At 42.3% G+C, this 22,739-nt stretch overlaps 1 protein-coding gene across 3 annotated transcripts in view; it reads left to right on the top strand.

Annotated features, from left to right (window-relative positions):
• Nucleotides 1-22,739, top strand: part of dscama (Down syndrome cell adhesion molecule a) — a 104,915-nt gene that overhangs the window by 52,801 nt on the left and 29,375 nt on the right. For all 3 annotated transcript variants that reach the window (XM_084941480.1, XM_084941478.1, XM_084941479.1), the window contains exons 4-10: nt 12,533-12,679; nt 14,710-14,988; nt 15,164-15,439; nt 15,891-16,187; nt 17,448-17,723; nt 18,837-19,115; nt 22,243-22,362. In XM_084941480.1, coding sequence (XP_084797606.1) covers nt 12,533-12,679; nt 14,710-14,988; nt 15,164-15,439; nt 15,891-16,187; nt 17,448-17,723; nt 18,837-19,115; nt 22,243-22,362 — 1,674 coding nt within the window. The remainder of the gene's footprint in view (nt 1-12,532; nt 12,680-14,709; nt 14,989-15,163; nt 15,440-15,890; nt 16,188-17,447; nt 17,724-18,836; nt 19,116-22,242; nt 22,363-22,739) is intronic.

The raw sequence follows: 22,739 nt of genomic DNA, 5'->3' as shown, positions 1-22,739 counted from the left end.
TATGTAGGTCAGTCAGCAGCATTCATCATCCCTGTCTGCAAACAGTGGGGCCAAGGCCCCCTGCATCTAACTAGGATTACTTTACAATTAAAGATTACATTCTTAACATATTATTCAACAAATGTAAATTTAACACTGAGTATATATATATATATATTAGGGGTGCAACGATACTCATATCGATATTGAACCGTTCGATACTGTGCTTTCGGTTCGGTACGCATATGTATCGACCAATACAACATTTTTAATTTATTTTATCAACTTTCCTTCTGACGATGCTGTCTGTGTTGAGCGCTCAGTGGATCTGCGCTCGACAGTGCAGCCTAGGCGGAGTAGTCGAACGCAGATTCACTGAGCACAGGGCAAGCTAGCGAGACAGAAGTTAAGCTCTCCTTGCAACATGGCAAATTGAACCTCCCCCACCCTCATTCAGATCTGGCCTTTGGAACTATTTTGGTTTTCATGTGACGTATGACCCTGAAGGTAAGCGCGTGGTGGACTAAAGTAAAACAGTATGTCGGATGTGCCACGCAATGCTCAATTACATGGGTGGGAACTAGTGCGTTAGCGCAGTTTGCTCGTTAACGTGTTGGCCGTCCAGCCCCACGCACGGGGCGATCCGCGGCAGCTCGTTAACGGAGATTTGCCGTGTTATGGCGTTAACGTCATTTCAGATTAACGCTGACAGCACTAGTGGGAACACAACGAATATGACTGCACATTTACTCCGGCATCATCCTAGTGCAAAGACAAGTGGAAGCAGACAAAAACAACAAGCAGGCATGCTACAAACTTTACCCGAGTCATTTAGACCAGTGGTCCCCAACCCCCGGGCCTCGGACCAGTACCGGTCCGTGAGTCGTTTGGTACCGGGCCGCGAGAGTTGAGGATCAGGTGTGAAATGTTTAGTTTTCAGGGTTTTTATCGGTTTTCCGCGTTATTTTGTTATCGTTTTTGTCGTTTACTCGGTTTTCCTGGGTCTTTTCACGTGTGTTATGAATAAATCTTCTTTTTTTCGGTACCGGTACTAGTTTTATTTTGTTGTATTTATCCGCGACACATTAAAGGCCGGTCGTGAAAATATTGTCGGACCTGATATGTTTAATATGCTGCTGAGAATATAGCCCAGAAGAAGCTTATAGTATAGCTTTTATTTTGGAAAGAGCCATTTCTCTGTAATAAACTCTCTTTTCCAAAGATGAGTGATTTCTCGATCAGATAGATTTATTAATTTTTTATTATTTTGTTGTTTCAGCAACATTAAATTTAAAAACTGTACTTTTGAGTTAAAATATATATTTATAATTTTAATAAATGACAAATTAAAAAGGCATGAACATTTTTTTTGTATCGAAAAAAATATCGAACTGTGACACCAAAGTATCGAACCGAACCGTGAATTATGTGTATCGTTGCAGCCCTAATACATACATACACACATATATATATATACACACGTTTTTTTTTTTTTTCCAAATTCAATTTTGTAGCCTGGAGGATTTGTTTTATCATTATTTCCTCCATTGAATTTATCTTTTATTAAGTTACGTTACTACTGTTTGATACTGGTCAGTATTTTTTACAGTGAACTGGACAAAGGGTAAACTGCTAAAACTTTTTTTCCTGCATCTCCAAGAAGTTGATTCTGTTCATCTGGACGTAGCGTTTTGTGGGAGGAACGTTTCATCACTCATCCGAGTGATGAACAGAATCAACTTTTTGGAGATTTACTTTGAGAATGCATCAAGACGTTTTTTTCCTGCACATACTTTGATCATTCCAAAAGTGCTTTTGTCCTTCAGAGTTGGAAAAGAAGAGAAACATCGGTGTCAGTGTTTCTCCCAAACCATACATTTTGTCTTGCCATAACATCCTCGCACTCTCCCACTCCTCTCTTCCACCTTTATCTCTGTCCCATCACTCGCTCTTCCCTCCTCCTCTGTGTGGTTCCTGAATATTTAATAAGCCTGAATTACTGAGGCTCTCAACTGTAATGACGGGAAAATCAGACAATTAAAGCAGAAGGGCACCGGCTTTAAATCTCACCTCCCCCAGAGGATCCAGAGATTATTTAAAGTGGCACACTGTTTGATTATCTAATCCTCCTCTTGCCCCTTCTGCTTTACTCACAGAGCAGCATCGCCTGCTCCACTTGCCACCGCAAATTACCATGAAACGCCACGCAGGGCTGTATTTAAGTTCTTTTTCCACGAACGGGAATATTGTGCCACATGGTCTCAGGGGAATGGCACCGTGGGAGTAACTCTTTTAGCAACTGAGGTTATCACAGTTTAGCAAGGGCTTCAAGGATTGTCTTGTTCACACTTAGGAAATGTAATTAATAACCACGCTAAGAATGCACATTTGCATGGAAACCACATTATTTACGTCATGCTGTAAACAAATAAGCGTGTGTAAGTGGGAGAGAGCATTTCTGTTCCCCAGGTGTTGCAAAGATATTTCAAGCTCTTCCTCTTTCCCCCCCTTTTATCCAATGCTTTCATCAAACATGAGTAAAAGAAAAATAAAGGCATGACATTGTGTGGGACCCACCAAGAAAACCCTTCTTTCTTTTAACTTTGCTCTCAGAACAAAGCCTGTCTTGGTGGTGTTTGGCGCTAAGTAGAATTGTTGTCAGCTTGACTTATTATCCAGACAAAGTGACGGATTGTGATGAGTAGATAGTAATAGCTTCTTTAATGCCTGCCAGTGCCACACACACACACACACACACACACACACACACACACACACACACACAGATGAATATTCATGATTATACAGCTGAGGCTCAACACTGGCTCATTTAGCGCTGGCCAGAGAGAGGCCAATGATAGCATTGTAAACACACAACCATCAGAGGTTTAATAGCTCAACTCCAGTACTGGCTAATTGCACTGCACACACAGCCACACACACAGAGGCAGGCACAGATTTGAAAGCTATTGTGATGAGATTTCCCTCTTCAGTTTTGATTCAACAGACAAACATTTGTTTGATGGGGAGAAAAAAAAGAAGAAAAAAAACATACTCACGCAGCTGCCTCAAAACAGTCTGATGGAGAAAAGAGACATCCAGTCATAGTACGTCAGTGTCTGCCAAATAAGTCCTGTACAAACACACTCCATTCTTCCACTGCGCTTTGTTTGATTCTGTTTAGATCTGGGGAGATAGAGTTTCATTGGACTGTCTATACAACCGTACAGCCAGTTGAGCCGAATATAGGCACAGTGGAGCATAATGGACAACACAATAGCTTCCACTGTTGCTCTCGTATTAGGTTGACATGATGGTTTCCCACGTGCGTCGGCTGTGTTATATTTCAGAAACATTTAATATATTCACCTTAACTTAGATGTGAAATAGTTTCCCAGCAAACAGTCAGTAGTGTAAACTACTTACTGTCATACAAGTGAACAAACACTTTTGTGGCATTTTGTTCCGCAGGGAGTTTGGATGCCTTGTAAGTCTGGAGACAGACAGCATCCAGAATCTCTGCATTTTAACTGAGAAATGTGGGGCAACAATGAGGCTGAGCACCTCAGGGTTTAAGCTCGCCTGCTACCTCCTGATCTGAGTGTCGTTCAGTGCCTATTTGCATCCAGTTTTAATAGCAGTTTATTCAGTCAAGCAGAAGATGACATCTTTTTCTTTGGCTGACATATGAGGCTGTTAGCCTGAGGCTACTGCGTGTCTAGTTAATGAGCAGAGGGATCCTGCTGATGATTAGGACCGGCAATAAATAAGCTCAGCCCCCCACTCTGACTCTACTTTGTAGTGGGAAGATCTGGCCTAGAACAGGATAGGCTGCTTTAAGTTTTTGATCAAGGTGGGATGAGAAATGAGAAAATGTGTTTATTTTGTGTATATATAATTACAACGCCCAAATTTACTCCACTCTTTATGGGAGGTAGAAAGAGATTTATTTCTTATACTAGCAAGAAAAGAAGAAGAAGAAAAAAATATTTTTCCCTTTTTATATGTGTGTGTAGGTTAAAGGTAGCAGCTACTCCAGAAAATGAAAACATACGTATTTCTAGTTTAAATTTTCAGGTTGAATTTTCTGAGTGAAGACTGCTGATCTTCATTTTTATACACGTGTATTTAGCCAAGACCAAGGAATCCATCTGTTTTCTCAAAGTTATACAGCAGATTTTTGTAAGAAGTCTAAGAAAGCGCAGTCTATAGCATGTTTTGTGAGCATGTCATTTTTCGTTAGATACACGGTGTACCAAAATACAGAGTGGTTGCATTTACTCAAACTGTTAGTCTAAAAAGTAATTCTCAGTACTGAAGTAAAAAAAAAAAAAGTATATATATATATATATATATATGTATATATATGTGATGTTTTAAATTTTTCAGTTGCCCAATAACACAAAGAAAAATATACATTTCTCAAATTTAATAAGCTGTAACTACAGAAAGATGTTGACCTGAGAAACTTTCCTTTCTAATAATGATCTTCCTTTTATCTTAATTAAATAGCGGCTTTAAATTATTTAAGAATTGTTGCATTTTTCTTTTAATTACAACTGCTGACTATTTTTCCTTTTGACTGACGTTTTCTTTTATTTAATTTAAAGCCTGTGTGTGCAGCCATGAAGTCAAAATACTAGCTACTAGTGTTCTAAATGTTACAATGTTACAATGTTCTACATGCATTTTTTGCTGTTGATGCAAGGCCAAGTCAGTGTTAGAGGTGGTACTTATAAGTGTACAGTATTTCCTCAGAGAAGAACCAAGTTATGTTATTTATCACTGCATGCACTGACACAAGTAGGAAGACACAAGTCTGTCTTATTTATCTAGCCTGAAATCACAAATCCCAGCTCCATGTTCAGAAAAATAAAGAAATAAAAAGAAGATATCAGAGAAAAGAGTACACAGGACAGTCAGACCTTCAAAAGAGGGAGGCAGTATTAGTAAACAGAAGAACTGTGTATGCATTTTGATCTAGTACTGAAAGATTGGTCTGGACAGTATATGTGCATGATTGTACATCTCCACCATTTACAGTATTGGGAATAGTGCTTGCTAAGCGAATGGTGGTCAGCATGTTGCCATGGTAACCACAGCAGCTGTCAGTGTGTGCCTCCTGCAAGAATGACAGATGACTTTTATTAGAGGGGCTGTAAATTGGTGGGGTCCCCCCACTCCATAGAGATGCGCATCCCAGCCTGATCATTTTGGAGTCATTCTGCCAATAACAGTGACCAGGCCTAATTACAACACAGGCCCTCCTGGGCTCATCATACACTCATTATTACAGACTACACTGGCAGTCCTGGCAGCAGTCACTGTGTGACATTCTCATGGTGGGAAACAATAAGGCACAACATATGGTGGGATTATCACCACAGTTACATGTTATTAAAAGACAAGTGTTTTTTATTTAAAAGTAATTATAGTTTAAAGGGGCCTTTGTGATGATTCCTGTACATTCACATACATTAACACAACATTGTTTTTGTGAAAATTGTAGTTTTGTTGAACAGAGGGTGCATGCACGCCATGCCATAGTTTTTCTATGGAAAATGCAAATCTGCAGTCACCATTGCAGTAGTGATATTGTCTCAAACACAGAGTCAGTCTTGTGTCTGCTTTTGTTTCATTTCAATCCTCCACACTTCCAAATGTTGCATCCTAACTGAAAGAGTTTGTTCACCTTTGGTTAGTCTTCAGCTGTGTAACAAGCCTGGCTTATCTTTTTATTTATTTATTTTAAATCAGGCTGTGTGACTTTGAGTGGCCAAGGTTACGGTGACACTGTAGGGCTCGGCTGTCTCCGGAGACCACATTCCACTCACTAATACACTCCAAGACAGTTGCCCACTGGGGACACTGCCAGCAGAGTGATGAGGAAGCAATTTTTATCTGCATTGTTTAGCTGACTTGGTTGCTTTCCCATCAGTGGTGTTCAGGCTGTGGGTGTTGATCAGGACAGATGACTCAGAGTTCTTCAGAGGAGTCAAAGGAGCACAGGTTGAGATTTTCAAGGTCATGGAGAAAGAAAATGAACCTATATTTTTCTGTTAAAAAAAGTTGTAGTGCAGCTTCATTTAATATCTTTTTATTCCATTTATTTTTACAGATTTGCAAAAATCTGGTCTACAACTGTATAAACAGATGTCACAAAGTCCCTGCTAGCTTTATATTTGCACTCATTTTTAGTGTCACAGTATCTTCACATTACTATCCCACTATCTGTTTTTAGAGCAGTATATTTGATCAGAGAAAGGCTCGGTAAGAAACAGAGAAAAGAGGCCGGGGTTCCTGCGGAGATCTGTCAGACAGACAACGCTGCCACTTTTTTGATAATTGCTCTGCCTAGCCATGATCTGAATTAGCATATGAAAGTTTTCTTCTTCACTGGAAGCACATAGCTGTAAGCTAATTTGTAAGTCATTTTAGATGACAGGGAGTGCTTGTATCCCAGAGGTGCGCTTTCCCCCTTGATCTCTCTATCTCTGAAATTTTCCCCAGTCATGTCTTAATTATATAATATTGAACTGGAGGCAGCTAGGCGGCTAACAGGTGCAGTCACAGAGCAGAGTGCAGGTCTGGCAGGAGCTGAAGCAGAAACTGGCATTTTGATAAGGCCATGTAACAAAACTTTAGTTGGATAATCAGGTGGTTGAAGGAATAGTTTGAAGGTCTCCTTAATCCCACTGATAGGCCTTGTGTAGGCAAAGCAGAGTCTGTGAAGGATGGGTAACTCAGTCATTACTATCATTAAGGTCACTGAGCAGCTCCTTGGTGGATGGGATGCACTCTTAGTTCCTGTCTTTGGTGGCATACTTCTGCAACGTCGTATGGAGACCTTGGGAGGTGCCTCTGGATTGGCAGACTGTGGTTGTGATTCCCATCTTTAAGGAGGCGAACCAGAGGGTGTGCTCTAATTATAGGGGAGTCACACTACTCAGGAGAGTCTGTCCATTAGCCGAACCTTGGATTCTGAAGGAACGATGCTGTTTTCATCCTGGTCGTGGAATACGTGAGAATTTACTCAACCAGTCTATTTTTGCTTTATGGACTTTTAGAAGGCATTTAACCATGTCACTCAGGAGATCCTGCAAGAAGTGCTTTGGGAGCAGAGCATGGGGTATCTGCTCCTTTGCTATGGGCCATTCGGTCCTTGTACATTCCCAGTGATAGCTAATCAAGTCCAGTGAGAGCTGGCGTTATACAGAGCCATAAGTCGGGCTTGTTCCGGGTTGGTGTTGAACTACACCAAGGCTCCCTTTGTCACCAAATTTGTTTAGAATTGTATGCACAGAATTTCAGGTGTAGCTCAGTGCTGTAAGAATCTCATCTCTGCTCTTTGCAGATGATGTGGCTCTATTGCCTTAATCAGGTGGTGACCTTGAGCTCACACTTGAGCAGTGTGCAGCTGACTGTGAACCAGCAGGAATTAGAATTAGTACTAAAGGTTTGAAGCCATGATTATTAGCTGCAAAGAATTCCCATCATGGTCATGAGTTCTGGGTTGTGGTGAAAGAATGAGACTACCCATATGAGCAGCAGAAATGAAATATGGATATGCCTTAGTGATAAGGTGAGGAGTTCAGTTGCTATTCCTTCAAAACAAGTCAGCTGAGGCAAATCGGATAAGGGCGCTTCCTGGGTGAGAGCGAGGCATGTTCTAGTGGAAAGCATGGCATGCTGGAGAAATTGCATTTCCCATCTCTCCCATCTCTCCTGCCCTGTGAACTCCTCAGTGTTTCTCGGATGAGCTGGAGGAGCTGACTGGGGATAGGGAGGTCTGGGCTTCTCTGCTTAGACTACCACTGCGTCATGACTGCAGATCAGTGGCAGAAAACCGATGGATGGCTGGAGGAAATGACTGAAATAGCCAGGCCAACTCACAGTTTTAAGTGTATGTTTTGGGGCAGGTCACTCAGTAGATGTGAATGCTTAGCTATGTCACCATGTGTCATTGTATTCCAGCTCATCACAAATCCTTTATTCTTAGTCCCTGGCACACACTAACCTGTGTTCAGCGGTGACATCTCTGACCCAGGGCAAACTCTCCTTGGTGAAAAGTGTGACACTTGCATTGTAATAGGAATATAATTCTGGCTGTTTCTATTATGTCCCACAAGCAATTTAAGTTTCATTGATACTGCAAAAGCTACCAGTCTGAGTGAACAAATAGTCTCCTTACAGGCTCACTGTGGCTTATAAGAGGATTGATTGAAGCTAATGAGTCTGCAGCCACAGAAAAGGGCTTGTGTTTGTGCCACTGATGATGCCAAAGCAGCTGAACGGGGTGACGAAGGGAAGAGGAAATGGCTGATATTTGTGGAAGCCACCTGGGGTGAAGTGAAGCCATAGTTTTGGAATATAAACTAATAAACGCAGATGTGGACAGAACAGGAAAGGCTGTCTACTAGATGGTGTTAGTATGCATTAGACTGAACTCAGAGGAGAAAGGAATAGCGGCGCACCTCCGATCATTATTATTGACCATTCCTCCTTGCAGCTGTACACAGCTTAAACACATTAGGACTCCCTTGCATGTAGACATGCATAGAAACATGTATACTCACAAGCACATGCTCATAAAGAGTTTAATATATGCACAAGCCAGTATGATATGAGATAACTGCAGTATAAGCGTACACTCAAATGGTCTCAGGTTATAAGGACATGCACATATGCTAATAGAGGCCTCCAGCTCTGTGTTGAGCACTATATTCTGTTGTTGAGAGTGAGAACGCGCTAACAAAGAATCGAGAGCACTATCAGTTATCGCACTGACTCTGAAGAGTTCTTGTAATTTAAATAAAATCCAGCCGCCACCACCTTCTGTTTCTTTCCAGTAGTCTAAATATATGCCTAATACGCATTAATTTACCTACTGCTGAAAAAATACTAAGAAGTGTTGGAAGATTCAGAATACAGAAATACTACAGTCAGATAGTTTCCATCTGCAGTACTTTATATGCAGCACACCCCTTCCATATAAACAGCTGTAAAGTGTGTTTTTTATGGCCACTTCAGAGAGAAACATCACCTGATGTTTCTAACTCTGTGCTTGCTCCACAGTGCAGGACTCTGTGTCGAATGTGGCCCTGTGATTTAATCGGAGACATATCTTGTGACGTTTGTGAGGTTGTGTGATGACTGTACAACAGGCTAAAACAGGCATCCTGTTTCGGTGTTTGAATGTCATAAACGAAGGACTTTCCTTGTAGAACAGTTATCAGCCTCTTGAGTGTACAGGCTGTTGAGTCAGAGTCAGCCAGAGAGAAATGATGTTTCAGGACAGACAGAGAGAAGCTGCATTGAACATCCTGGTCTGATCCATCAGCTGCTGTGTCATTTGACATCTTTGATGTGGACAGATGTTACAGGGACAGAGCAGACTGCCACCTCTGTTTCCTCCAAAATGGAGATGAGCATGTAAAGCTTAATAACAAAAGTTTTCTCTCCAGTTTCCATACTGAGTCCCAAATGTTGAAAACATAAGGTGAGGAAAGCACCCCTTCATGTTCTTCCATGTGGATGAATAGAAAGCCAGAGTTGACGAGAGCAACAACAGGATCAGAGTACAAAGCAGAACAGGTGTTACTGAGAACAAATACGAGATAGATCAAGTTAAGATTAAGTTAGATATTGTTGGAGGTGAGTTCCAGATTTGCAGCAACGTTGGGCAAGCTAGAGCAACTTAAATAGTGGCCCCTGTTGGACATTTGGGTATCAGCTGAACAATCGGCTGATGTGGGCCAGCACTGAGATCAGCTGCACAGGACTTCATGATGTGCATGAATGCTCTACCTCTGTTTCTAAAAGATAGAAAGAGTTTAAGTTTCAAATGTAGCAGTGTAAAAAGATTTATGTTCAAAAGCTTGATAATGATGTACAGTGAAGAGAAAGCTGTGTGGTTTATGTTTGGCTAATTAGTGCATTCAGTCAGAATTAGGTGTCAAACGCAATTCTCAGATGAGAAGCTGAAAACACAACAGGGCTGATGTTGCCCATTAAAAATGAAAATGCCACATTAACTTAGTACTATTATCTGTTTTCCTCATCCATGTTTATTCATCTGTCCTACAGAGGAATAATTTCCCTTATAGAACTGTGAGCTGTATGACCCGATGCCTCGCCTGGGTGATGCTGGATATCAGGGATATATCTGCAGGAGAGTCCTGGAGATGTATCAGGCTGCAAGATAATTTTGCAGATGTACTGAAGACAGCACCTAGGGAGTGGTGTGCAGGAGAAACTGACTCCAAATATTTAAGACAGGGCTGGTTTGCACTGCAGTGGCTATCTGTCAGAATAATACATGTATTGTATTTCTAATTGAATACTGTGACATACTATAAGGTTTCACAAGTCCAATGATAATGTCTGGGTAGCAGACAGATGCGCGTATCCTCTCATCTTAACTGTTCTTTAATTTATATTCCTTCACTGTAATAGTGACATTTGCAGTGTTTCCAATATGAGGCACACACAGTATAGAGTATAGAGGTATGTGATCTGTTAAATAAGACAGATTGTATTCTGAGAAATTCACAAATAACCCAAAGATAGTTTAAAGACGATAAATGCTCACACAAACCCATGTACATGTGTGTATGTGTCTCTTTCCACGTGCATTTAAAGCATGTACTCCCCTTTCCTAGCCTTTTGTCATAGTGACAGGCAGTCTGTTCTAATGAAAGCTCCTCTCATTCATAAGGCTGTCAGCTTTTGATGCCAGAAAAGTTGCAGGGGGAAAGAAGGAAAGCAGGAGAGAGGGACTGCAGAAGACATAGCCTACACCTAATTTTCCTTTGCTTTCTCTGAATGATTTCATTCCTAAAAAGCAACTGCATTTGCAGCTGGCAACATTTTAATTTGATGATGTGTTGTGGCTTGTTTCCATGCTTAAGTAACTAAGGACTACACATGCACACACACACACATGGATCCAGTGTCTCTCGTTGTATCACTGGTTGAGTAGCTCAACCACAAGCAAGGAAAAGACTTCTTCAGGATATCAATGCCCTGGTCTCTTTTTTCTATCTAGGTCAACATTTGCTCACAATAGCATCTTGGCCACCCTCCCCTGTGTATTCCCCATTTTCTTTCTCTGTTTTCTCCCCTCTGTACTCACATTCACACCTTTCTTATTGCAACACCTCTGTCTTCGGTACCAATCATTTATTTCTAAATTATGATAAATGTTTTGGGTGTTTTTTGCTTCTACATAAATGTAGGCAGTAGTAGGGACAATGTGTCATTTTCCTAATATTTGCCATAATTTGAGGGTTTTTTTATTTTTATTTTTGAGCCATTTCAGAGATTGTCTTAAGACCTTCACACCTTTTCCCATCATTTTAGGCACGCTCAATGCAAAGGCCTCTGCCAGCAGGATAAACCTGTGTTAATGTGTCATGACAAGACTAAATGAGAAGATTCAACATCCCATAAAGCATGCATTATTATATCTAGCAATACTGCCAGAATCCCCCACCGTACGGCGGCCCTATTTGATGCCCAAACCAGATAGGCTCTTCCATCATCTGTGACATGAAATACCCCGATAGCCACCGGCTACAGAACACATCGCTCCTCAGAAACACTGACTACCTCTCTCTACTTCCATGTGTTCACACAAATTAGCATTACATTAGCATGATATTAGCACATCCGACCTGCACGTCCATGCCTTATCAAAGCACTCTGTGATCCCCGGCTCCCCGTGCTTTAGTCTGGATCAGAAAAAAAGAGCAAAAACCTGAGTGAGAAAGAGAGAAAGACAGAGCGTTTCCCCTGAGAGAGAGGGAAGAGAGCGATGAGCTACATGATAACGAGCTGTGTTACACCGCTATACAAAACACAGCCTTGTCACTGCGCCTCAGAGCTGATTTAGCTGAGCTAAATGGGCTGCAGCAGATGTTTGGTGACTACAATCACACAGAGCTGCGTTCCTCACTTGACTTGCAAATATTTGCTTAGAGACTTCAATATTGGCTTTTCTTTATTTCATTCTTTTTGAATGTGTAAGGTGGTTATTCCAGCGCACAAAAATGAATACACGCAGCATGCTTTCTCTACTGACACCTATTACTGCTGCGCTGTGTTTGGTACAAAATGTTAACCGTCGCTTGTGATGGAAACCCCGAGGCAACTGATCCTGTAGTTTCATGAACAGTTTTTGAGACAGTTAAAAAAAACTTATTGACTAAACATAAAAAAACTGTGGTTTAATTCTATCTAGTGATTTTTCTTGATAAGTATTTTGATTAAAGTCTTGTTGCTGCAAACAGTAAAGCTCAGTTGAGATTAATGCGTTCTGAGGAGAGTCTGCACTTTGCTGTCTAGTGAACAAGCAAACCACAGATAGATTTTCCGGAATGTTTAACATCACGCTGACTGACCACAGGCTATACTTACAGGTCACATGAAAGTGACGTGTTTGGTACTAACTGGCCCACATGTAGTTTACTGGTGTTCACTGAAGATGTTGCTTTGCTTTCTTTATATGTAGGTAACGTCACCTAATATGTTTTATTTATCTTTTCATTTCCAGTGCAACGGTTTCTCATCACATCCACGGGAGCCCTGTATATTCTGGATGTGCAAATGGAAGACGGGCTGTACAACTACAGGTGTATGACACGGCATCAGTACACCGGAGAAACCCGACAGAGCAATAGTGCCCGCCTCATTGTGTCAGGTGAGAGGGAGATACCACAATTAGAATGAATAGGAAGTTCTGTAGCTTGATATATATTAGCATTAAGCTGTACTTCTGGGTTGAATGGTCACTTGTTTCACGGTGCAAAAAACGACAGAGTTGTATTATGTATTATATGCATATATATTGGTTGGTTTCATTGTGAAACGTTAAGATGAGCGTTTTTACCATCTGCATCTTTGTGTTTGTAAATCAGATTGATTTGGAGTAATCGCACTGAGACACGAAACGATACTGCACGCTCTCTGTCCAATGACTAGGTTGCTCGTTGTTTTTTGACTCTACCTGTAATATACAAAATGCACATCAGTATGTTTTCAATAAGGCTTGAAAGTAGTGACTCAGAACTAGCAACCGCAAAATTAAACTCTTCACCAGCATGTTTACTGAGGTCATAGGTCATGAAAGTTTTCCTGGACTTGATACAACCAAATGTATTCTTATAAAAACGAACACTCGGAAAGCACAACTTCCTGCAATGTTTTATACCGATGTCAGCATTGTTAATATGGGCATCTTGTGTAGTATATTCATCTTTCTGTATCATTGTGTCATATAAGGTTGTATTGGAAAAAATAATGTTTTAAAGAGGTCAAACAAAGAAAGTGCTTATGTCCCCCAAGGTCTAATATATTGCTTTAATGTTTGAAGATTATCCAAATGAAACATTTTTCGTGGCCTACCTATGACCTTGAAGCACTACATACTAAAATAGTGTATTTTATTATCTTTACCCATATGACTGGAGCAGAATCGGCTGAAATCTTTGGCTTATTTAAGCTGAAAAAACCTGAGACGTAAGGCATCGTACTGAAAAAATAAAAATGGTGTTTAACAGCTTTCTCTCCCTTTCATATGATTGTTTTGGGGTTTTTTTTTTTCAAAGTTAACTTTGACTCTGAAGGTCAAAGTCAAATGCTTAGCCAACCTGGGTAATCGTGTCCCCTAAGGCCTAGTATATTGTTGTGAAGTTTGAAGATGATTCATAAAAACACTGTGGGTAATATGAAGTTTTTGCTGATTTCACTGTTTTTACTGTTACAGTGATGGGAGATACCAAGATACCAATGACAGCTTATACTGTTGTTGGTATCTGTCAGACCATTAGAAAGAAAGAATGCAGGTTTAAGCCCTTTACCTGACACAGGCTAATTGAAATCATGCCAAAACAACCAACAGTGTGTTTTTCTGCGTTAAACAGATGGCCAAAGAGTCAAATTTACACTACACAGCTGTTTGCATAACAACAACCAACAGCTGGATTTTTTTTCCAAGTTTCATATTTAAAGCTTTAGGTAATCAGTGTGTGAGTTTTAATACTGCAGTGTGTTTGATCTGATAAAAGTTTCATAATGGCATTCACATCGGCCCCAGCATATGTCAGTAACAGCAGGTAAACCCTCTAAAAATGTCCCAGTCTGTTGCCTTGATTTCAGTTTAGAATAATATGGTTAATGTGTTGCAAATACCAGCTGGTGATACCACACACTGTTGGATAAAATGACACAAGACAAGTAATCAGACACAAGGACAGGAATCACCATGACACAGTAAGATAGGGTTTGCTGTTGATTTAGTGTGCCTTCAGAAACACTGACTGCATGTGAGAGGACCATATGGAAATAAATGTGAGCTTGTAAAAAAAAACCATGTTGGTCAGTTGAATTAAACGGAGGGTGACAGGATAAAAACCCTTGAACTAAAGAGTGGGTGACAGGCAGTAAAGGCCATGAGAACTCTCCCAGTTTGGGGGAGGACTTCAGGATAGAAAAATACCCTCCTTTCCAAAACCATTTAAAGAGACACTGCAGATTTCAGAGTATTGATGCAGTATTTTTAGTTTGTAAGACATTCATTCACAAGATAGGCAGGGTTGTACCATTCTCTTCCTTTGGCTACTCATGAGTTCACGATTAAACACTTTTTTTTAACTCCTTGTGCTGCATTTAACCCTTTTTAAACTTGAACTCTTTGCACAAACAGGTAACTTTAATCTGTCTCCCGTGCAGATCCGACCAATTCTGCACCCCACATCCTGGATAGCTTTGAGCGTCGCGAGGTGATGGCATCTCATCGAGTGGAGCTCCCTTGCAAGGCCTCTGGTCACCCTGTACCCAAATACCGCTGGCTGAAGGACAACCGACCGCTGGAGACAGACTCGCGCTTCAAACAGAGTGTGACAGGCCTGCTCATAGAGAGAGCCCAGCCCAGTGACACAGGGACGTATGTGTGTGAGGTGTGGAATGGCTACGGCAATGCCGAGGTGGTTGGCAGGCTGCAGGTAAAAGGTCAGTGTCCTTGTGATGGTGCTAAGTAAGGCTGTGGAGTTTTTTTTTATTATGGAGCAATGAATCAAAAGAGGCAGATTCTTTCGCTTTTTAAGTGTGAAGCATGAAGCATTTTTTTGTTTACCTTTTATCATCTATCTAATGATGATAACTTGGTACCTCCACTAAACTACAGAGCCCCTCAAGGTCGTGGTGAGTCCGCGGAAGGTGAAAGGCAGCGTGGGAAGCCAGGTTTCACTGTCCTGCGGTGTAACGGGCTCCGAGGAGTATCAGCTGTCCTGGTATCGCAACGGAGAACTCATCTACCCCAGTAACAGTGTCCGCATGACAGGCCAAAACAGAGAGAACCTGGTCATGGCTGGCATGGCCAAGAGTGATGGAGGAGCCTATCAGTGCTTTGCCAGACATGGCAAGATGTCTGCCCAGGACTTTGTTCAAGTCATACTGGAAGGTCAGAATTCACAGTGAGACGTGTGGGTGGGAGCAGTGCGTGTGCACCATTTTGGTTTTGTGTGCACAGCAATTGTGTGTATCTATGCATATGCAAGTCCAGACTGTGCTGTGTGAAGCTCAATCCTACAGGGCCCAGCCCTTTTTTATAAGATTTTCTGAAAAGCCTTGAGCTGTACATGAGCTGGTTGCTGCTGCAGTGTCTCCCATAACCAGGGTACTATAAGGGGAATATTGATAATCAATAATGCTGTGGAGCCAGAGAGGAGCTGGATTAATCTGCTCCTCATTCTGACACTGCTTTTTATACTGGAGACGTGCATGTTTTCCACTAAAAGTGCAGATTTGGACAGGATTCTCATTCAAAAGCATCAGATATGAATTGACATGCATCCCTTATGAGGGGAACAACAAAATATACATCACTGTGTGAATTTTCTCCCTCTGTGCAGATGGCACCCCCAAAATTCTGGCTTCGTTCAGCGAGAAGGTCTACAACGTCAACGAGTTTGTGTCATTGTCGTGCACAGTGAAGGGCACGCCAGAGCCGCGGGTAACGTGGACTCTGGACGATGAGCCCGTGGTACGGGACAGCCGCCATCGCATCTCCTACTACACCAATGCCGAGGGCCACGTGGTGAGTCATCTGAACATCAGCCAGACTCAAGTCCCCGATGGAGGAGTGTACCGCTGCATCTGCAACAACTCAGCTGGGACCGTTTCCTACCAGGCGCGAATAAACGTAAGAGGTGCTTGTCAGATCAACTCTTCCAACACACCATCACATATACACATCGACATGCCTTGAGTCACTCTGTTTTGACGCATTTCTGATTGGCTACTTTAAAAGCGCACGTGATGAAAGGGGTTTTATTATGCTGTCGTGTTTCTAGCTTTTCACATACTTTTAAATCTGATAGCGTAGCTTGGCTCTGTTTCTCCTCAGAATAGAGCAAGACGCCCAGAAGATGCTTTTCCTGTTATCTTTCCACTTTTCCAGTTTTTTGTTTTTTTTGCGTTTGGATTTCACCATCTCTATATCAGGACAGTTATTACTGTTGACTGTACTGCTATATGCATTCTGCAGGGACATGGCTTGCTGAATTGCTGCTGTCATGTAGTGACACTGGGGCGCTCAAGCTTGCCGTGCTTTCCAGAACATTATTATTTCTCTATTGCAGAGAGGGAATGTTGCTTTCTTTGTACAGATTGGTCGGATTTGATTGCTGCTCAGTCTTGCATGTTGTGGGGCTAAATAGGGCAATCCTCCAGCCCTTAAGCGAGGGTTCATGGATGCCAAATGCAGCCAAGCAATGAAGATAAATCTCCACAGGTGCCAACGCGGAGAACATGTAATGACTGCTTCTCACGTCATTGGCTCCTTAATCGTGCTAAAGAGAGTAGCAACCCAGGATACGCTTGTATTCCAAGTACACTGCAGAGCCTAGTTAAACTGTCTTCTCCAGTGCTTTAAAGAGACACCTAATAGTCCATTTCCCTGATAGACACTGAGCTATGGAAGCCTATTGGTTATTCTGTTGGTTTTTCACAAGTGTGCACAAAAGGCGGCAACGTGAGTAATGGCTTTGATAATAGCTTCATGAGTGGAGAAAGCGAACATTCGACTCTAATGCTTGTCAGAAGCAATCACAGCCTGCACCAAAGAGGTGGGAGCAAAAGGTAATATTCACTACAGTCTCAAACAGAAAGATGCATCAATCCCTGAATCTGGCAAAGCAGGATTTGACGCGAACAGAACAGCAGAACGGTCCACCCTGTGATGATTCGTAGTCTCATTTGTGTTTTACGGTCCTTCTCGCTTAATCGAGCAGTCTGTAACCCCTACGCACATCTGGCTCATTTTTTATGTCACAGTATCAGAGTGAATCGAGGCATGTACAACTTTGTGGTGTCTTAAAAACACACAAAACAAAGAAAAGCTAACTTTCACACCACAAACCACCTCAAAATCATTTTAAGAGAGTTGTCTCTCCAATGTGTCCTTCAAGGGCCTGCCAGCATCAGACCAATGAAAAACCTCACTGCCATCGCTGGGCGGGACATGTACATCCACTGCCGTGTCATTGGCTACCCCTACTACTCCATCAAGTGGTACAAGGACTCCAATTTGCTGCCGTACAACCACCGGCAGCGGGCCTTCGAGAACAACGGCACCCTGAAACTGTTTGACGTGCAGAAGGAGGTGGATGAAGGAGAATACACGTGTAATGTGCTGGTGCAGCCACAGCTGTCCACACACCAGAGCGTTTACGTTACAGTGAAAGGTATGAAACAGTCTAATTGATTTTCAGACAGACAGCACGGGACTCGTTCTATATTTGGTCCAATAAAACAAGATTTAGTTCATTTAGCTGTGCGACATCATCATGTTTACCCATCTGCGAGGCCAATAAGCAGCTGTTTCAGATGTACGTTCGCATTTGTACGGTACTGTATTGTACTCTGTGTTTGCAGAATACATTTGTGGTTACGCTGTCATTAATCTCTTTGCAATTCAAAGGGAATGGCTTTATCGGTGTACACACTGACCCCGTAGTGCCTTTCCATCGGAGGTGTATGCCCCCTTTCCTCGTTGCAGAAAACACAGATATGCAGAGTGATATTTGTATATCACTACCTATGAAAAAAAGCACTCACATCACTGATAGCAAGGCACCATCTCCATCATCCCAGCCAGCTTATCTGGAGCTCATCTGAATATGCAGCAGGACTGAGAAGAGCCAGATGATGATAACCTCCGATGGCTCTCTTTCTTCAGTGACGCAGCATAATTTCAACTGTCCTATGGGCCGATCCCCCCCCCACCACCCCCTCTCACTGGTCTTGACGTGCTAACGAGCGTTTGAGGGGGAAATCACACAGCATAGACAAAGCGACACTTCTATTCCACCTTGGCTAATTTGCCTCTCAGCTGCTTAGCATTCCACCGCTGCCGAGAGGGAATCCCCAGGAACCTATTATGCTTATTTTGTTGTGAATTAAATAAGCGCTGAAGTGCTGCTTATTCCAATGTTATTTTAAATCATTAATTTTTCAAAGCATCTGGTTCTCACGATGGCTACAGCGTCCCCTGAGAGTGAATGCTATATGCTTATGTTTTGAGAGGCTTCAGCTGCTCCACATGAGGCGAGCTAATAAAATATTCTTGCTTTCCTGAAAAATCACAGCTTAATGTGGAAAATAAGGTGATAAAGAGAGAACGGGAACTAATGAGTTGCTATGTGAGTGTTTTGTAAAGTAGCTCAGCCGCGGTGTATAGTATGTTAATGTGTTGATTATTAATGTGCATGAGTGGTTAGTGATTTTGAGTAGCTCTGGCTGAAATTAAACAACCTGTAACCCGCAGGCCTGAAGCAATATTCCCGTCTCTGTTACAGTCCCGCCCACCATCCAACCATTTGAGTTTCCCCGGTTTTCCATCGGCCAGCGAGTCTTCGTCCCCTGTGTGGTTATGTCTGGTGACCAGCCCGTCTTCATCACCTGGCAGAAGGATGGTCGGCCAATCCCGGCCAGCCTGGGCGTTACCATAGACAACATAGACTTCACCAGCTCCTTGCGTATCTCTAACCTCACACTGATGCATAACGGCAACTACACCTGCATCGCACGGAATCAGGCTGCTGCTGTGGAACACCGGAGTGAGCTCATTGTCCGAGGTGAGGAGGGGAGAGATGGGTAAGAGATGCAATCTGGATGTGATTTACAGAAGTACAGCGCTGTGGAAAAGTTTGGATCCACCCCTCATTTCTTTATGTTTCACGTGCAAGCAGCCAGACTTTCTTGTAAAAAAAAATTTTAAACTGGCTTTGAGCAGTAATTCTCCAGGCTTTCTGAAAGTCATTCAGATGTTTCTGTAGACACTGATTGCTTATTTTCTCATTTCTGGACTGGATCCTTGTGCCTGACCGTTGTCAGAGGAATGCTTTTGTGTGTTAAGCTACTTAACACTGACCTATGAATCACTGAGGCATAAAAAAGGCATAAAAAGTCAAACAAGTAACCAGTGTTGTGTCTATACACATAAGACACCTTAGCACACTATCTTCAGTTTAATCAATGAAAACTGCCAAAAATGAAACAGTTTGGGTACTTTTTCAAGTGGTGGACAAAACAAGAAGTGACAGACAGCTATATAAAAAGTTATGTACAGCATAGAGGCCTGATTTGAGGTGTGGTGCTTTTATTTGGAAGATTTTGCTGTGAACAGACAACATGCAGTCAAATGAGCTCTCCATGCAGGTGAAATAAGCCATCCTTAAGCTGCAAACACAACAAAAACCCTATCTGAGATACTGCTACAATATTAGGAGCGGCAAAATCTAGTTTGGCACATCCTGAAAGAAAGAAAGCACTGGTGAACTCAGCAAGATCGCAGAATCATTTCCATGGTGAAGAGAAACCCCTTCACAACAGCCAACAAAGTGAACAACACTCTCCAGGAGGTAGGTGTGTCGATATCCGTGTCTACCATAAAGAGGACAGTGCGTGAAAGTAAATACAGACGGTTCACTGCAAGGTACCAGACCTCAACAATAGAAAGGCTGGGTTAGACATCTAAAAAAGGCAGCACAGTTCTGGAAAAACATTCTTTGGACAGATGAAACCAAGATCAACCTCTACCAGAATGATGGCTAGAGAAAAATACGGAGAAGGTGTGAAACACCTCATGATCCAAAGCATACCACATCATTGGTAAAACACGGCGGAGGCAGTGTGTTAGCCTCGGTGTGCACTGCTGCCAGCGACAGTGGGACACTGTTTATTGACGATGTGATACAGTAAGCAGCTGAATGAATTTTGAGGTGTTCGGAGACATAGTCTCTGCTCACATCCAGCTAAATGCAGTCAAATTTCTTGGGTGGCGTTTCTTAATAAAGTTGGACAATTACCCAAAACATACAGCTAAAGCAACCCAGGGGTTTATTGAAGCAAAGAAGGCAAATATACATGAATGGACCAGTCAGTCACCTGATCTTGCTGTCGCGGCCCAGTGGCCACCAGAAGTATGGACTCGAGTGCAGACAGCACACGGAAGCACGGAGAAAGTGTGAAGGCAACACTTTCTTTACAGAGAGTGAAGGAAGCAACAGTGTAACTAAACCTACACACGAGGTCCTTGGAGATTCTACTTAAGGAACTTGAGTTAACAACAATAATCTTCACTATGAACTAAGCACTTGAGTTTCACAGTGATAAACTGATTACCATGAACTATAACAACACTAGGATTAACGAGAGCAGTGCTATGATAGATACTAAACAACAACACATGAGAATCACAAAACAGTAAACATTCCAAGCTATGAAAACAGTCCATGAGTGTTGCCCAAGAGCTGACGTGTTCAAGGGCCAGCAAACCCGATACGGGGTAACTGCCCGCACAGGAACCCTGTGGCGTGGAGGTAAGGAAGAGGCTAGACTGGGGTCACGGAGTTCCGAGTCACTGTAACTGAAGGAAGCAGACGTCAAAGGCAAAGGGAGTTCTAGACGCTGGTCCAGAATGAAACAACAGATTGCGTGCAGTCTTACTTTCTGCAGGCGGGCGCAAAGTGCGAAGGGGTAAATGGTCTGGGTGAGCTGAGAGAGTCCAGAGAGGGTCCAAGATGTTCCAGTGAGTTTGGCATGTAGGCAGGCAGGAGTGAAGCGGCGAGGCAGCCGGGCAGGCCAGCGACTGAGAAGAGGTTAGTTTATGGCAGGTTAGGTAATGACATCCCAGAGGATTACTGCGAGTGAAAGAGAAGCACAGGTAAGTATGAGCAACACTATGAGTATCAAACATGAGCTGTGACAGCCTACACTAACTGAGGTTATCAGACAATCTGCCGAAGAGGGATTGTGAGCGCTGGCAGCCAAATTACTTCCAGGTGCAGCCTGTCAGTGATGAAGCGGTGACTCCGCCCAGAGGTGGAATCACCAACGCTGTGGAAAAAGCCAAGTTTACTCTTTAACAAGATTTCAGTTGTTAAAGACTAAACTTCAGACAGAAAGGGCCACAAATAAACAGCGACTGCAGTAAAGGCCTGGCAGAACATTAAAAAGTAGGAAACCCAGCATCTGGTGATGTCCATGAGTTCAAGACTTTGAGTATTAGAACTGAACCTCTTAAATGAAGGGACTGTGTTAAAATGCTTTAGTTCCTCACATTTTTATGCAATCTTTTTGTTCAACCTTCTGCAGTTCAGTCGCATCGGAGTTACTTCGTTTCAAAGTTGTTGTGGTAAAAAACTTGGAAAAATCAGGAAAAACTTGTCTCTGTCCAAATATATATGGACCTAACTGTATCAATGATATCAAATGGTGCACATTGTGGGATCATCCTGATAGAGAATTGAACAAACAGCAGCCAGCATCCAAAGACAATCAATGAATGTCCTTCAAGAAGCCGGGAGAACTTTCCCAGAAGACTGCTTAAAGAAACCCACAAGAGTTCAGAATGTCTTCAGCCAGAAGTGGCCCTCTGGGCAGGTTTGTGTGGCTGTATGTGGCCCACAATATAAAATGAGTTTGACATTCCTGCTTTAGCCCTTTAGTAATTCTAAAGCTTGTGAGAATTGTATAAACTTTTTGCATTTATGTATGTTTACACGTTTCAATAAATCACTGTTCCTATTTCCTGGAAAATGTAAAGAAATGAGGGATGGCTGCACTTCTCAGGAGTTTAAGGAAGTGGATGTTTGCGGACCACACTGTACTTTCACTTGGTCTTTTTCCCCATTCTGAACTGAAATGTTCCTGTGACTTTTTAGATGTAAAGATCTCACAGTAAGGTTTCTTCACTTGCAGTTCCTCCCAAATTTGTGGTGCAACCTAAAGACCAGGATGGCATCTATGGGAAAGCAGTGATACTAAACTGCTCAGCTGAAGGCTATCCTGTTCCTACGATCCAGTGGGAATACTCTAAAGGTAAACCTGCACATTTTGCGCACACGTTGATTACACACCCGTCTCCCTGAGGTTTGTTGCAAGTGTTGGATGTTTTACATGTTTTCACACACTTTTAAAATCATTCTCTTGAGTTGATAAGAGTTGCTGCATTGAAAAATACTGTTATTTATTCATTATTTATTTATTTTACCTACAGCAAGCTTATCCTCTGTTGCCAGCACACCTAATACGATGTCCACAGCCATGAGGATGAATGCATAAAACCTTCAAGTCCAAACAAATGTTACACCTGTGGTTCAAGGAATAGTTTTCTGTTTCTCTGTAACGAGGAAGTGGGTGTGAAATTATGTAACTGTGGTACTTCACGTGTAACATTTCTCAGCCCGGCTGGACAC

Source organism: Perissodus microlepis, chromosome 10 (genome assembly GCF_051167445.1).
Source record: "Perissodus microlepis isolate ML-2025 ecotype Zambia chromosome 10, ASM5116744v1, whole genome shotgun sequence".
Lineage (NCBI taxonomy): Eukaryota > Metazoa > Chordata > Actinopteri > Cichliformes > Cichlidae > Perissodus > Perissodus microlepis.
This window is presented reverse-complemented; position numbering and strand designations above follow the sequence as displayed.